This window comes from Rhineura floridana, chromosome 9 (assembly GCF_030035675.1).
Source record: "Rhineura floridana isolate rRhiFlo1 chromosome 9, rRhiFlo1.hap2, whole genome shotgun sequence".
In the NCBI taxonomy this organism is placed as follows: domain Eukaryota; kingdom Metazoa; phylum Chordata; class Lepidosauria; order Squamata; family Rhineuridae; genus Rhineura; species Rhineura floridana.
The window spans coordinates 63,302,164-63,319,298 of NC_084488.1; the positions used below are offsets into that span (position 1 = coordinate 63,302,164).

Sequence of the window (17,135 nt, forward strand, 5' to 3'; positions counted from 1 at the left end):
GGTTGCAGTGCTTGGAATAGAGTTTCAGAAAACTGAGCCCCTCTCACTGTTAGCGGCCCACTCCACTTTGCCTCACCCTGTAATACGCTCCGCAGGAAGTCATGCAGCCTTGCCCGCCCGGGGCTGGCTCCTTCCTTCAAGGCCCACCACTGCATACCCTTCAACAGCTGGGCAGGGGGACTTCGCGGTGGCCCTTTCCTCCTCCCCTCTTATTCCTCCTCCTCCCTCTGCAGGAGCCGAGGAAGCCTGGCATGGCTCGAGTACTGCTGGAGCTCCTGCTGTGCCTGGGCTCCAGGGTGGCGCATGGCCCTGTCCAGGCGCCCATCAGGCTCTGGCTGCCCTTGCGGAGTGGACCGCTGAGCTTGCCAGAGCCGCGGGCGCAGCACTTGGCCGAGGAACAAGATGAGCCTGGCCATGGCGGAGGCAGCACCTTCGCAGGCATGCTGGACAACCTGCATGGCAAGTCCAGGCAGGGCTACTATGTGGTGGGGAGCCCCCTGCAGAAGGTGAGCTGCCTCCGGCCAGGAGACAAACCCAGGCGAGGGGCAGCAGTGCAGGCCCATGCCCTGCGTGATGACAAGGGGGTGGGGGGACAACACTCTGTAGCAGAACAGACAATGCACCCCCTTATTGCCTGCACCCAGGACGGACCACTCCCACCGCTCCGCCCTTGGTACGCCACTGCTCTAGTTGTATATGTTCTTTATTCAGCTACAGAGCAGGAGTGGCTAACTTGTGGCCCTCCAGATGTGTTCCATCAGCTCCAACCAGTGTGACTAGTCGCTAGGGATAATAGGAGTTGTAATCCAACAACATCTGGACCACACATTAGCCACTCTTGGTCCAGAGGAAAGAATCCAGAAAGGCTGGTGAGAAAGGGAATTGGTCAGGGTAGTAAAAGATCACAAGAGTTCTTAAGGCTACTCTATGATTTATTAGGCATTGAGGGCCACTGGGCGTGTCTAGCGTTTGCTCCTTGATTCCCATTGTGCCTTACTTCCATGGCCACACACTGAATCCATGGGAAGATTGAACAGCCTTAGAAACAGGAGAAGGACCGAAGAGTTCATTCCTACCTTTTTCAGAGGCAGTGTACCAAACTGTCTACTACAATATTATTTATTTTATTTATTATTCCATTTATATCCCACCTTTTTTCCAAGGAGCTCAAGGTGGTGTACATCCTCACAACAACCCTGTGAGGTAACTTAGACCTTGCAATATGTTTTGCAGGGTCCAGCTATTTATTTATTTGCTCTTATGATTGCTTGAAAACAATTATAAATTGCAGAACTATGAACCAGGAGTAGCTACTTTATCCAGTGTTCATAAATATGTTTCCTGAAGGGGACGTATTCTATACTTAGAACAACAGGTTTTAAATTGGGATAAAATTGCAAATTATTTTTTGTGTGGATGATGTCTTTTCTGCCTTAGAAATATCCAAAGAGCACATTCTGTTTTAATAACTAGCAAGGGCCCTAAACAAAGTGCCTCAAGAAGCTATATGTGTCAGGGCAAAACCTGGCTCGTTCTGTCTAAGAACACAGATTTATTAGCTGTATGAGCTTATTAGAATGCAGGAGCATTGAATTGTATTTCAGAAACTCTTCTGTTTATACATGCTCAAAAATTGTTCACTGTGACATATTTAATTTGAAAGGAGTTGGACATTGTTCCCTACAATCACTTTTTTGGGAACTTCAATGCCTGCTATACATATACAACAGATATATAAAATATTCATCTGGTTAGAGATAAGAATTTCATATTATACAGCAGGTAAAAGCTTACCGAAACAGCAGTGCACTAGATATTTGGGCTTTGATTCATGAACCCATTAAGCCATAGTTTATGGACTTAAAGTCAGTTTAAACCTATATGCCCCAGTTCTGAAATGCTGTACCTTTGCAGAAACACCAGTGTACCCAGAGAGCTTTTCTGTTCATTTCAGTGGAGCTGGCAGCTTCACATGATCAAAGAGATCAACATGTGGTTTAGCTCCTTTTGTTTAAATGAAAGACAGGAGTTTGGGGATGCATTAGTATGTGCATACAGTTATGGATCTAGGTCATCAACTGACATGGGATTAAATAGCTGAAATCCAAATACTTGAATTTCAGTAACTTGAAGACTGGATTGCAAGTTGTGAAACAGACTAAGCATTGTGCCAGTGGGCTCCTTCTGCTCTTTAGGATGCTTGCAAGACGTATTGGTAACCTCATGATGTATATCTGGATCTGATTGAGGTAGATCTCGTGATCTATGGTGTGAGCTACTCTGAGAATATTTATTAAAGTATTATTTATTAAAGACTTGTGGCCCCCCACATCATTACTACCAATACCAGGTGAGATACAGCATAAAATGAATTATAAGCAACCATCAACAAATCAAAAGAAAAACAATTCTTAAAAAATAATAGCAAAGACAACTTTAGCTTAAAAGCAGCTAAACATAGAAGACAATGTCAGCGCCTGATGCCTGTAATGAAGGGGTGGGGACTCTTTTTGGCTCCAGGGTCAATTCCTTATTAGGAACAGCATTGTGGGCCAAATTTGACAGGTGGGTGGGGCCAACAATCACCTGATACCACAATGATGTCAGGTGATTTGGTGCTGTGAAGTCCTGAACTTGGGACTTCAAAGCACCTTGCAAGGAGAAAGATGCTGCTATAACAAGGGTTTTCCCCCCTTCATTTTCTCAACAGGTTCAGCCCCTTCATTTTAGCAGCACTTTGCTGCCTGTGAGGTTGGATGCAAACCCCTTGTTTCATTTTACCAAGGTTTACGTCCTGCCTAGTGCTGGATTCAGGTGCATGGGAAAGTTTCCTGCAGGGAACTCTCTCACACACCTGAACCAAGCAGAATAAACCCTGCGCATAAGCTAGTGCACAAAAGACCAATCCTGCTTTTTGCAACATTTCAGAAGCTAACAACAACCAGCTGGTTGTTGGGCGCTTCGGAAGCTGCACAAAGAGATTTTGCAGGCATTACCAAAGCCCATTCCAGCTAAGTCCCACCCTTACCTGCCCCATATCTAATGTCATAGGTGATATCAGGTATAAGATATGTGGGTGTGGCCTACCCTAAGCCTTGCAGGCTAAATGGGGGAAAGGGCATTCCACAAAAGGGTACTGCCATGGAGAAAGGTCTATCTCACATCACCACCGAATGAGCCTCCCCTAACATTGGAACATGAAGAAGAGCCCTCTCCTCTTAAAGCACAGGCAGAAGGAAAATTATATTGAAGGGTGGCATAAAATGAATAAATTAATATAAATAATAAATGATGGCAGTGGCATCTCCTAACAACTCTTAGCACCCTTCACTAACTAGACTTCCCAGGATTCTTTGGGGAAAGCCATGACTGTCTAAAGTGAAATAAAGGTCTGGTGTGGATGTGGCCAGGGACAACTTTGGTTTAAATTTGGGTGCGAGACTACTTGTGCTCAGAGGCATATGTTACCAAATTATTCCAAGCTACACAGGAAGTAGATTGGACTGTGAAAGACCAGCCCAAATTGTGTTTGCATTTTGACCAATTTGTAGGGCAGTACAATATCTCAGAGAGGAGGTCAGGTCTCCTGCTCCCCTGATGCATTCGCTATAGCTGCCCAATTTCCCTGCTTTTTAAAGTTTGGTAGAAATATCTGTTGGCTATAGGTACGTTCTTAAACCTCAAGGGTTTTTTTTTTTTGCCTATTAGTGAATTTAGATGAAGAATTATTAGTTGTATTAATTCATTAATTTCTAAAATATTTCTAATTAGGCTGATAATTGATATTATTTTAAGAATGAAAATATTTTACACATATTTTACATGGATTGCCTGATTGTCAGAAGAAACTGCAGCTCTGCCATCTGATAAGAAATATGGTAGTGCTCTGCAATAAAAGTTTACGACATTCATCCTAGGGTTTCTATGACTGTTTATAGCATATCTCCCTGAGTCTAAAACCAAAAGCATAGTGTCAGAGCCTATGGGTAATTTATTGTTACATCCATCTTCTTAAAATTCTGCTTTTGTATGAATAAAGTGGTAGGATTTGTAACATATGTGTATTTGTTTTGGCTTTCATATGGTGAGATCTAAGAGATCAAAATCCTGGAATGGATATGTCTGAATAATTATGCTGTCTTTTGTGACGTGAACAAGCAGATAATAGACTATAATATCAGTTAGGAACAGGAGCCAAAGGCAACAGCATGTCATTACTCTCAGTCCTGATTTCTGGTAGTCATGCATACAGCCGGGAGATGACTGTTGACATTGAAATATTGAATCAAAGTATGGTGCTGAAACAAATTCCTTCAGTTTTGATCAGTGACCAAAACATTCTAACTGAATATTGCCACATGAAGGCTACCATTGGAACTGCAGTGGAGCTAAGTAGGCAGCTGAAATGAAACACTTATATTGTCTTATGTCTTCTTCCTAGGTTGATATTCCAGGAGAAAGCAACAGGGAAAAAGTGCACTTTTCATCATCAAGTATTGTGTAAGTTTTCATAGCAATATTTACCTTAAAAGTGGATGCCTATAGGTGGGATCCAGAGAACCATGAGCAGGGTTCCATTTTTTCAGCAGAGCTTTCGTGATGCAGCCCCTTGTGTCTCCCTGAAAAGCTATTCCTCTGAGTCAGGGAATTCTGTGAAATCATGTGGTAGGTGGTACAGGAGACCAGAGCTGGAGGTAGTAGCAAAAATCATACACCCCACATGAGCAAAACTGCCTTCCGCTCACACAAAGATTTTTCCTGATTCCACCCATACAAACCTGGAAAACCTGCACCCTTATCCTAAGATGACATATACCAGCAAGCAAGTTCTTCAAAAGGTCATGATATTACAGCAGGATTGACAAGTCAGAAATGATACAGTCAGAACTATTCTACCTGGGTTTGTACTGCTTAAGCACTTTAAAGTATAATTCAGTATCATTAATTCAAAATCAGTTACAACATAAGGTAAAAAACAAGATGCTTTTTGTGTGCAGAATATGAACATTAGTTTGTATGAACATTTGCAAAGATGAAAGGAACTGGCAGATGGCATCATCTCTCAAATGAGTCAAGGATTGATGTTAATTTGTTCTAGATGTAGAGTTTGTACTTGCAGAAGATAGGCAATAAAATATAGGAAGGTAAAAAACAGTAACTTAATTTGATCAAGATTCACATTAAAGAGTGAATTATCTGAAGAAGGTAACAACTGCAGATTTCTTATGTATCTGTGGGATACCTGCTATATAGAAACAGTTGCATGTTTTCACCTTCTGGATCTGACACAAAATATTGATACATGGCATGTTAAAATTGCAATTAAGGTACTAAATTAATTACATTCAACTGTAGAATGTCTGACTACTATAAGATTACCTTTTAGAAGTATTTCTCAATTTTAACTCGAGTTATAATCTATTTTTGTTCAGCAGTTTGCAGAAAATTTAATTAATATGTACAATAATCACTCAAAAGGTTGACTAGAAAAGTTGTCTTTATACGATTTTTATTATGAGAGTTTCTACTATGGTAAGAAAATATTATATAAGAAGGCTGGACATTTGATTTTATATCTCATACAATAAAAAGTGTTAGAAATTATATCTAGTTATTAAAATGGAGATAAATTACGGGTTGCCAAAGTGATTAAAATATTTTAGCACCATCCATCGTCATTCCTAACATTCTTTTAACAGTACCTTACCTAAAATTTATTGTGTTGCTAGTCTCTCTTTTCTTTCACCTTGCAAGTGTCTTTGCAAATACGTTTTTGTTGTTGTTGTTCAACCAATGATGAAAATGGACACTATCCGTTTCTCTCTCCTGAACTGTACACAAACTAGAGATGGCACTGAAGCTTATTTTTCCTGACTTCGAAGTAGGTACTTCAGGGCTACAATATTCACTTCAAATATGATCCAATAATTCTTTTCCCCATCAGATTTTATGAGCCAGAAAAGATCATGTCCTTCCCAGCCCATCCACAGTACTGTAAACCCTCTCCTCCTCCTATCCACTTACCTAGCTGCTGACTTGAACGAAGGCAGGAGTTCTTCCTGAGAGCCCCACAGATTATGGTGCATTAATAGTAATTGTTTTCCAATCCCCATTGTGAGCCTAACTGGAGTGATGGGTGTCCCATGGCTCACAGAACTTGCTTTACCAACTGGGAATTAGAGAAACATTTTTTATTTCCAACATTTCTGCATTTTTCCCTCACTGTTCTGAGCCAAAGAACTGGGCATAATGCAAAGCATTTGCTTTGTTAGGACCACTTTTTGCTAAAGCAAATCCCACTCCCCCCCCCATGCATTAAGATCATGTAAGTGGGTATGCAATCACATACAGAAATGGTAAGTGTAAGGTTTATTTATTTATTTATGATATTTATTAGTCCCTTTCCCCCCAAAATGAAACTCAAAGCAACTTACCTCCGTACCTTGAGATAGTTGCATTAATTCCTGTAATTGTGGCACCTTGGAGAAGCGCAGCAGTGGGAAATACAGCTGGCAATGTCTGCGGACTACCCAGTTTACATTAATGTATTTCTTTGCAGTCATCCAGCTGTATCCATGTTCATATTGTAGAGATGAGGGGCAAGGGATAGAATTTCCATTATGTGAATCAGATGCTCAGTTCTATGGCTACCTTACAATGTGAACTCACAAAAGAGCTTTAGTTACTGCATTACTTAAGAATTGTGCCTGTGACAACGGTAACACCTGTTTCTGGGGAGAGACACCCTTGTTTCAGTTTAGCAACAATGGAAAGTAGGAGGCTGTTTCTTTGGGGGAGTAGTCAGATCATCCACATGATAAAAGTGGGCTCTTGAAGGAAAAAACCTGTTGCTCAGTTCTCTTAATGTAATGATAGTTTGGATTCAGAATTTAGGGAAATAAAGACTACTGCTCTTCCGTTGATTTTTGTTTTGTTGTCTTTGTTTTTTAGAGGCCCTAGATGTATAGCTCGATTTGAGTACATTGGAGATCAGAAGGATGAATTAAGCTTTTCAGAAGGTGAAATTATTATTTTGAAGGAATATGTCAATGAAGAATGGGCTAAAGGAGAGCTGAGAGGCACGTCTGGAATTTTCCCCCTGAACTTTGTAGAAATTATTGAAGATCTACCTGAATCAGGTAATATAGAAAGCAATTCTAAGTCACTGACATTTCTCAAAGTATGCTGCATAGGCAACAAGAACTGAAAAAGGAGTATACACAGACAAAAGTAGCAGAGGATTAATATTATTTAAAATATTTGTATACCACCTTTCATTCTGTTTAGTATGGTAGGGCACTGTACTATCAGTTGTGACATAACACACATAAAAACCCCCAGATAGAATCCATACAGAGTCCAGGTTTTTGAACTGAGACTTAATTGGTTATATAAAAACTACGTCTCTTGAGGCTCTTCTGTTCAAGGATTACTTACATTGCAACTGCATCCTGTAATGTGAGAAGATGTGGGGTAGTTTGTTTTTTTTAAAGCTATGTATAATGCATGTACACACCACAGGAATCCAGGGCCAATCACAGCTCCTCTGTACCTAGTCAAACAAAGGTTTGTTTGGCATGCAGTGCACATATACATGTCAAGTATGTGCCAATTTCCTGTTGCACAAAGAAGCCCTGTGTCTTATGGCCCAATCCTAAGACTTACTGCATAAACAAAAAAAGTACTTAGGACAAAGAATATCAGTGCTGCATCACAGACACAGTGCCGTCATATGTTAGTGTCACAAGCAAAAATGCCAGTGCCAGATGCTACTCTTACAATTTACCCTGAGGATATTTGGGGGGAAAACACTAAATTTAGTTAGATAATTAAAAACAAATTATGATATAGCTGGAATACATCGTTGAAGATGCAGAGAGAAGAGCTGTGTACATCCCCTCATTTTCTCTCTCTTGTTGTGAACACACTTCAAAGCAGTGTTGCAACAAGAGTCCTAGACTGTCTGTGAGAGGTTAACTTTACTGAAATACACTGGCTTAGTCTATAATCCCTGTTCTATAGTTCTCACTTGTTTGCTTCTACACCAGATGTTTTTTTTAAAAAAACAGGCAATAGTGAGGATCGGGATGCAACAAAAATTAAATGGTGACTCAAAAATGATAATTATACAAAGATACTTTTCACTTTACATTATTGGTTCCAGTAGAATTCAAATTGTTTTGAGGGTCAGTATTTAAGTTGCCCTGAGACTGCAGAGCTAAAGGGAAGCACACTCTGGCCTCTGTCACCACACAGGGATCTAAGGGCTGCTGACTTGAGTGAGAATGGGTGTGTGTATTATGCATATATGTATGTATACTTCAAGGCAGGCAGACTCACCTGTCCTGATCAGATGATACTGTTGAGAGTATGTAACTTTAAGAATTGGTACCTGAATTCGACTGCTTTCCTCTGTCCTCCCCATTCCTTTTTCCTTCTGTATCTCTTAGACTGTAAATCTTGGAAGCAGGCACAGTCTTATCTCTTAATTTCTGTGCAGGGGCTAGACAAGTGTAGGAGCTTCATAAGTGATAAATAATAATGTTACTTTATTATCCTTTTATATAGACGGCGGAACACCACTGAAGAACAAGAATTCTGTGCCTGTGTCACAGGTAGTTTTTTTAACATTGTTTGTCTCATGCTGTTACTAAGTATTACATTTTCTGCTGTTTAGTTATGTTCTGAATATGCCAATAGGTATACATTTGATTAATCCACTTTACGCTCCATGCACATAGAGAAGAGGTTCTTCCATGTGCACAACTCTATTTCCATTCACAAAGCAAACACAGTTTATAGCACCCTACCTAATATATCTGATTTGATTTACATGCTGTTTTTCTTTTTATCTTTTAGAGCAGCAGTGGAAAACCTCTGGCCCTTGGGGCTGCTGGGTAAGCCACACCCGCCCACCCTACATCTGATGTCATATATGTCAGATGAGGGGCAGGTAAGGGTGGGGCTTGGCCTAAAGGGGCTTGCGGTACCTACCAAGTCCCCTTGCACAGTTTTCAAAGTGCCCGGCAACCAGGTGGTTACCAGAACCTCCTGAAGCTTTGTGCAAAGCAGAATTATACTCCCACCCATCGGCTAATGTGAGGGGTCCAGCTGTGCAAGAGAGCTTCCTGCAGGGAACTCTCTTTATCACCCAAACCCAACATGAATCACAACTGACCTCCCTGCGCATTGGCAGATGCTAGGGGAGGTTAATCCTACTTGATGCAAGTGAACTCCCTCATGTCCTGAACCTGCTCAGTTTGGCTTTGCTTGAAGTCCCAAAGCTGGTACTTTAAAGCACTTTGCAGGCTGCAAGGCACTGCTAAAAGGAAGGCTTTTTCCTTCATTTTAGCAACTGGTTCAGTTCAAAACTGACAGGTCACATTGAACCAGGTGCTAAAATTAAGGGGGGGGGCATCCTTTTAGCAGTAACTTGCTATCTGAAAGGGATTTGAATTCCCAACTTCGGGATTTCAAAGCACCAGATGTCAGTTGTGGGGCCACCTACCAGTCAATTTTGGCCCACAAGGCAGATCCTGGTAAGGATCTGGCCCATATAGCCAAAAATGTTCCCCACTCCTGTTGTAGAGAATAGATGGTTGAAAGTGGAGGATAGATACAACACCCTAGATCAGTAGGGTGATGTAATAGGTGAAATGGGGCTTGAGGCATCAAGGGAACAGATGTGGAAGGGCATAGGGGGGAAAAACTATCCCCCCTCCACTGATTCCAATTGTTTAGAAAGTTTTCATTTGGTTTCTTTTTTTAATGATGATTCTTGAACAACTTTTTGGGTGGCTTAATTTGATCTTGGCTTTCCCTGGTAATTAGATGTTTTTCTTTATGAGCATTTAAATAAAGAAGTCCCAGGTGTGGTTTTAGAGGAGCAAAAAAGTGTTTCTCTGGTGACAGTTGGGACTTTTATAGCTGCACAGAAGCACTAGATAGTTAATAAAATGAAAATAACTCAAGAGCTTGGTTTCTAAATCAACAAAATTATACAAATTGAATAAAATGCTTTTTTAAAAAAATGTATCTTTAATCTTTTGCAAATAGAAAGAATTTGGTGAAAATCTCAGCTTCGCATTCTTTGGCCAAAAGAGCAATATTATTATCTCCAGGCTCTTCTTGCAGATACTTAATTAGAAGTAAAACTTACCAAATTCAACAGGTCTTCCTTCTGGTATATACATTTAAGGATTACAAACTTCCAGAGATGCCTTGTTTCTTAAATATAAACACCAAGATCTCCAGATGCAACCATGAAAGGAAAATTGTGTTGGAAGAGTAAAAGAGCAAGGGCAACAAACTTACAGGAAAACCATTGATTAACAGGCAGTTTCCTGTTACTATGCTGTGTCCTCGGGGGTCAGTAAGGACTGGGTTGGGAAGCAGTTACAGTATTTTTGGCGTTCTGCTAATACGGCGCTGGGGGGGCGATCAGCTGGAGGGGGGGCTGGAGGTCCCTGCACTCCAGCTGATCGTGCCGGAGGAGGGGAAGATCAGCTGTAGTGATCAAACTCCCCCGCTCGAGCTGATTGCACCGGAGGCGGGGAAGATCAGCCATAGCGTGCTATAGTTGATCTTCTCCTCGGGGGCGGTCAGACTCCCGCACTCCAGCTGATCGTGCCGGACGAGGGGAAGATCTGATCTTCTCCTCTGGTGTGATCAGCAGGTTAGGTTCCAGACCCCTGCACTACAGCTGATCTGCTTTCTGGCGGTTTTCACTTTCCGGTAGGGGTCTGGAACCTAAGCTGCTGTATGAGTGGGCCCTACTGTATATCTTTGCAGCCATTGGCTTCTTTGATTGCAAACCCTTCCCCTTCCTTCATCAGAATCAGTGAAATAAGTTGCATACCAAGAATGTCATGTAACTTGTTTCTTTCAGTGTAAGAGCACATAGGGAAATAAGCCACCTGTGGCTATGAGCTACTTTAAACTGAGCCAAGATTCACTATCTTTTTTTTTTTTTGTACTTCACAGGCCGGGAGTGATATAAACCTTTCCTCACATTTAACCTCAATCCACTAATCCACTTTAAACCAATTAAATATTATATAAAGAATTCATGGGGGCTAGACTGTTTTCTATAGACCACCAGAAAAGTTCTTTCACATATGTACTGACTGTCATTTTTACAGCTGGAAGGGCTTGCTGGAGAATGGTGTGATGCACTGCATGATTTTACAGCAGAAACCCAAGAAGACTTGTCGTTTAAAAAAGGAGATCACATCTTGATATTAGAGCACTTGGACTCAGAGTGGTACAGAGGAAGACTTAATGGAAAGGAAGGAATTTTCCCTGCAGTGTTTGTTCATGTTTGCTCAGGTATAGTGTTGAATGGGAAATTGTAGGTATTTGATAGAATTCTGTACAAACTTACACAGAAGTTTAGAAGTGCACTAAGTTGATTCAAACATGAATAAAGGGCTGAGTCCTTTTAGGCCTGTGACACCTCAGAGTACACATGGGAAGGGGTTTCAGGACAGGGGTAATTTGCATGACACTCTTAGATAGGGATGTCAGGTTGCAGATACCACATTTCCTGAAATGCTGTTCTTGCACTGTCTAAGCCTGTACCAGTAGTCATGTTGATGTTAGGGAATGAAAACTAGGACTCCATTGAACCCTGGGGTACTTCCTTGTCCAGCAGCACTGTGCCCACCTTCAATTGAATTAAGACTATGATGTATATACAAAAAATTGGTCATATTGTGTGTGTGCATATCTGCAAGCCTTCTGGTATTTCTTAGTTGTTTTAAGATGTAGAAGTGTTGCCAATTTAAGGCTGCTGCTTGGTACGTATCTTCCCAGCTTAAGTGACAGTAAACTGGCCAGTTTGGAAGTTAGTGGACTTGCCAGAAAACAGAAAACATTTGAAGGCAAGAATAGAATGAGGTTTCTTGAGGAGTATTCTGCCCCATGTAGTCTGCTGCCAGTAGCCTTTCTTCAGGGAAGTTGCTGCCCTTGAAAATTTCAGATGAAGAAGCTCCTATGCTTTCAAGGCAGATGCAAATGCAATAACTTTGGGTTAACTTATAAATGAATACTCCCAGAATCAGTGCTGTTCCTAACTTTCACTGTTCCACCCCCACCCTAACCATGCAGACTCCACACCTTGGAAAACCTGCAGTACATTTTGAAGCAGCTGCTCAATAGACAAATGTACCTCATTGCTCTGATTTTGCAGATTGCTTATTTTGGTAGTGATTAGACTGACAAACAGCAAAATTGTGCCATGGATCTGACAATTTTTCCATCTTCAGTAGAGGTTTGGTTACATTTCTAAAGAAATCTACACTCTTGGCACACAGAATTTGGTATCTTAAAAGCAGACAACGCACTAAAAGGAAAACATTTCCTTAGAGAGGGAAAGAGACTAGCTACACTGATAGAGATGCTGAAAAGAATGTTCCAGGCCTGTTGACATCATCCCCCTTATTGCTGGAAAAAGAAGCAAATTACTCTTTGCTTGGGAATTGTGGCTATATTGGAAATTTGAAGGGTTTTTTCTTCGGCTTTAAGAATGACAATCAAAGAAGTGGCAGAGACCCTGGATGTATCCCTGGAAGGGTTTTCCCCTCTGGATATGTTTCAGAAGATAATGGATGAGATTAAGATAACGAAACAAGAACTGGGACAGAGTAGACAAGAGATGGCAACTGAATTTGGTAAAGTGAAACAGGAGTTGAAAGAAATAAAGGATTATATAAGAAAAGGAGCAGATGGACAAGCAATAGAAGATGAAAAAGAAATTAAAGGGAAGGAGCAAATTCTGGAGATTGGATCAGATATATTAAATGTGGAATTGGAAAAAGATTTGGACTTTATGGCAAAAATTAAAGGGAGGATGCAAGTCCTGGAGATTGGAACAGATATATCAAGTGTGGAACTGGAAAAATATTTGGAGTTTGTGGATCCTGGAGATAAAGATTACTGTTTGGAATTCGGCGTTGTCCCTGGAGAAATTGATGAAGATATCAGAGATAAAGTTATCAATGCTTCGATGGAATTTCTGGACTGGAATGATTTGATGGAACTTGAAAAAGAGAAAATTTATAGAATTAATTCCAGATATGTGACAATGGAAAAACTCTCAAGAGATGTGCTAGTGCATTTCGTAAAAAAGAGGAACAGAGATATGACTTTACAACAATATTTCAGCAACACATTCAGAATTGACGGCAAGGAAATATTTGTGATGAAGGAAATTCCCATCAGACTCTTACTATATGACTATGACTATGACAGCAAGATTATTATGGGTGCAAGGATGGAAGTTGGAAGATGGAATTAACACTGATAATGGAAAAATGGCTATTGAAATTACTGGACCTAGCAGACTTGATGAGATGGATTAATTGACATGTTTATTTGGAGAAAAATCGATGGATATATTTCTCAAGGAGTGGAAACCTCTCTTTGACTTTTTGCGGAAAGAATAAAGTGATGTTAATGAGATTTGATGATTATTTAAGATAACTACTGGAGGAAAGTGATTTTGTAATATATTAAGAGACAGGTTTGTTATATATCATAGACCTATAACTGATCTGCGACAAATCAGAAGTCAACATTTTGTTTTATTGTTTAATCTGTTTCTTTTTTGTTTTGTGTTTGAAAATTTGAATAAAATTAATGATAAAAAAAGAGATGCTGAAAAGAATGTACTCTGGTGATGTGCAAAGCACAATAGCAGCTTTCCATTGTATGTTTGGTATCCAGATCCTAAAACTACAGTAATATATGTTATATAAGTAGGACAGACCCAGGCTGTTGTGCTTATAGAATAGTACAGTACAGTATATTAATATGGTTGCATTTATATTTAACACAGTGATGTTTCCTCCTAAGATGTTGCATTGGTACTTGTGCTGCTGTTTGACACTTTTCTCAATTGCGTAATTATTTTAAATGTTATTTCAGTGCTTGGAAACAGTGCCAGTTACTGGTACAGTAGCAATACCATGAGTTAGTTTATGGTACACAGAGCACCACATATTGCAATGATTTGGGTAGTATCATCATCCTTAAATTTGATTAGGAGGGTAGCATATTACACTTTAGTCTTCAGGAATGGGGGGACTGTCTTTATAAAAATGAAGCCATCAAGCAATGTGATTCATGTGTTGTCTGCCATTTAACTAATACAACCATTGTGATGAAGAACCAGCAATTCCATCTGCCACAGTAGATTGCCTACAAATTACTGTAATGTTAATAATACACTGACTATACACCATAATCTTGTACATCAAGGTGATGTAGTTTTAGTGAATGCTGTGACAGTAATGAAGAGAATTTAAGGCCACTACCTTAATTCCCATCTTGCTCAAGTGCTGCAGCTGCTATTTTGGAACACCTGCCACGGTCTTGGAAATGAGGCTTTATGACAGACATTAGCAACGAATTGCTTTTTTAAAAGGAGCCTCTAAAAATATTCTGAAGGGAGAGCTCACCTCAGCTGATGAGTGCAGTGGCACTCCCACCCAATGTGATGTACTATTTTTTAGGGGCAAGTGGTCCCTAACTCCATACCAGGTGCTTCATTTTGCCTTTCCCTTATCTCCTTGCTTTTTGAAGCACTGAAGTTTTCAGTGTTTCCATTTGTACTTAATAATTAGCAAAAGTACTTTTGCTTTTGTATAAATTATATCATATCATTATATGAACATTGCTACAAATTTTGTTTTTTGGTATACAATAAACATCCTGCCTTTCCTCTCCTTTTTCCAATTTCAAACCAAGGTTACCAATTTGGCAGCCAGGGGTGGAAAATTATAATTCTATCCCAAAGATAGCAATTGATCTGTACACTACTACTATTTTACAGGAGGAACACAGTCATCACAGTCTCTCAGTGGTAAGAAAGGAAAAGCCAAGGCTTTGTATGACTTTCATGCTGAGAACATCGATGAACTCTCCTTCAAGGTGAGTACCTTTTAAAACCCTACCCTTTTTGCCACAACGTGGCGGCATTGTGCGAAAGTGAAAAAATACCAACCTACATCTCTTCTTCAGTAAAAACAAAATTAAATAGTGTATCTAGAAAATGGTTTTTTTAGCTTGATAAAGCTTTTTCTGAATTATTACTATTTAACCTCATAGGACGTTGCCTTATATCCGACAGTTGGTGATTCTACCTCAATATTGTCAATGCTGGCTGACAACACTTCCCAATGGTTTCAAGCAGGAGCCTTTCCCAGCTCCCATTTTCTATTTTCCACCACTAAGCGATGGCCCTTAAATATATATACCGTCTGCCTAGTAAACATCGCAAGACGTCACCCTAAGAGTTGGAAACGACTCGCACTACAAGTGCGGGGATACCTTTACCTTTATGTTTGGTGCACATAAACCACTTAAGCTCCAGGGTTAATTGTGTAGAAGTTAAGACTTACCTACATTGATCCAGTGGCCACTGGGAAAGGGCTGTAACTCAGGTGCGCATGCATACAAGACATCTTAGGTTGAATCCCTAGCAGGTGAGGGAAAGACTCCTGTTTAAAACACTAGTGAGCCTAGGCCAGTCAGTGCTGAGTTAGGTACACTAAAGGCAGCTCTTTTGTTCCTATAGTGAACAGAGTACAACCTGAGAGGTTTTGTGGAAATTGCTGCCATGATCTATTAGCACCTATATGTGACTTCAATTAAGAGCATCTTTGCAAACAAAATGCTGCTTGCAATTTTGTTAGCCAGTAAAGTCTTTATTTTGTTCCCAGTCTTTATTTCATATAACTTAAAAATAGGCAAGCTAATATAGAACTTGGTGAGCAGAACGTCAGACAGGAGAAGAGCATCTATAACTATTTAACAAAAGTAACAAAATTAAAAGTAATGAAAGTAACTACAGTACATGTGAGGGATGTTAACAAAGGTCTTATTATTTAGTTCAATTTATCTATTCCAACAGGCTGGTGATATCCTAACAGAACTGGAACCTGTAGATGAAGAATGGATGACCGGAGTGCTACATGGGAAATCTGGAATATTTCCAAAAAATTTTGTCCAGATTATACATCCCTCCTAAAGATGAAAGCCAGTTTTGGACTATCTACCTATACAAGCAAATACCTTACTAGCACAGAAGCACATTATACTCCAGGCAGCAGAGGTTGCCCTCTGTGGTCACTTGATCTAATATTTGACTATCAAATGCATTTTTGCACTATTTTTATAAAACGTATACTAGATTGGAAACAAAATATTGTAGTTTACAGTTATTTAGAAGCCCTGTTCATTCTTCCAAGATTTGCTACAATATCTGTCTTTTAGCAGTTTTAGCTCAATATTCAAATACTGCTCGGGTTGCATTTTTCTTTTCCAATACCATGCAATACTTAATCAGTATATTGTTAATAGCGAGTGTGTGAAAACATTTAGCCCTGGTATAGGGTTTTGGTGGGTTTTTTTTAAACCAAATCAACTAAAATTACTCATTGTTTAATGCATCAATCACTTTGTGTTAAAGTAGCCTGAAACAAGATTTTAGAGTTACATCGGTATATGAACAGACGAAAGTGCCTTATACCAACTCAGGCCATTACTGGTCTCAACCCGGTACTGTCCATTCTGATTCCAGGGTGTCAAGCAGCGGCATCCATTTGCTGTTGGATCCTTTTTACTGGAGCTGTGAAGGACTGAAGCTGAAACTCATCTGTGTAGATGGCATGTGTTCTACTACTAAATTAAGACCCATGCTTTAAAGAAGTAAATTTATAGAATATCCCACAGGTTCTGCATACACCTAGCTCTGTTACCTAGCAATGACAATATGAAAATGTTACTTTCCAAGTATTTCTTAAATTCAACCTGCTGCTCTTATCCTTCATTCGACTGTATCATCTTGACATGTTATATTTTTACCGTAGTTCTAGAAAGTAAGAGTACTTTGTGTTCAAAAGAATGTATCATATCTGTATGTGAAAATGTGCCTCAGCACTATGGGTAATATCCATCTAAGTCATGTTTAATTACATAACCAGAGTAAGTTGGGATTAAGAGTCAACTCAACCATTCTGAAGTTTTCTCCCCAAGCCATACACCAACATTCCAAACTGGTACCTTCAAAACAAGTAATCTTCCCATTGCTTCATGAAAAGCCCTGGGCATTTGAATTATAACTGTTTTTCAGA

General features: G+C 39.9%; 1 protein-coding gene across 7 annotated transcripts in view; it reads left to right on the top strand.

Moving 5' to 3' along the window:
- The window catches only part of SH3D19 (SH3 domain containing 19), a 151,810-nt gene extending 135,605 nt beyond the window's left edge, over positions 1-16,205 (top strand). For all 7 annotated transcript variants that reach the window (XM_061584653.1, XM_061584655.1, XM_061584654.1 and 4 more), the window contains 6 exons: positions 4,442-4,500; positions 6,952-7,139; positions 8,569-8,615; positions 11,142-11,328; positions 14,834-14,931; positions 15,914-16,205. In XM_061584653.1, coding sequence (XP_061440637.1) covers positions 4,442-4,500; positions 6,952-7,139; positions 8,569-8,615; positions 11,142-11,328; positions 14,834-14,931; positions 15,914-16,030 — 696 coding nt within the window. In that variant the 3' untranslated portion in view covers positions 16,031-16,205. The remainder of the gene's footprint in view (positions 1-4,441; positions 4,501-6,951; positions 7,140-8,568; positions 8,616-11,141; positions 11,329-14,833; positions 14,932-15,913) is intronic.
- The last annotated feature ends 930 nt before the right edge of the window (positions 16,206-17,135 follow it).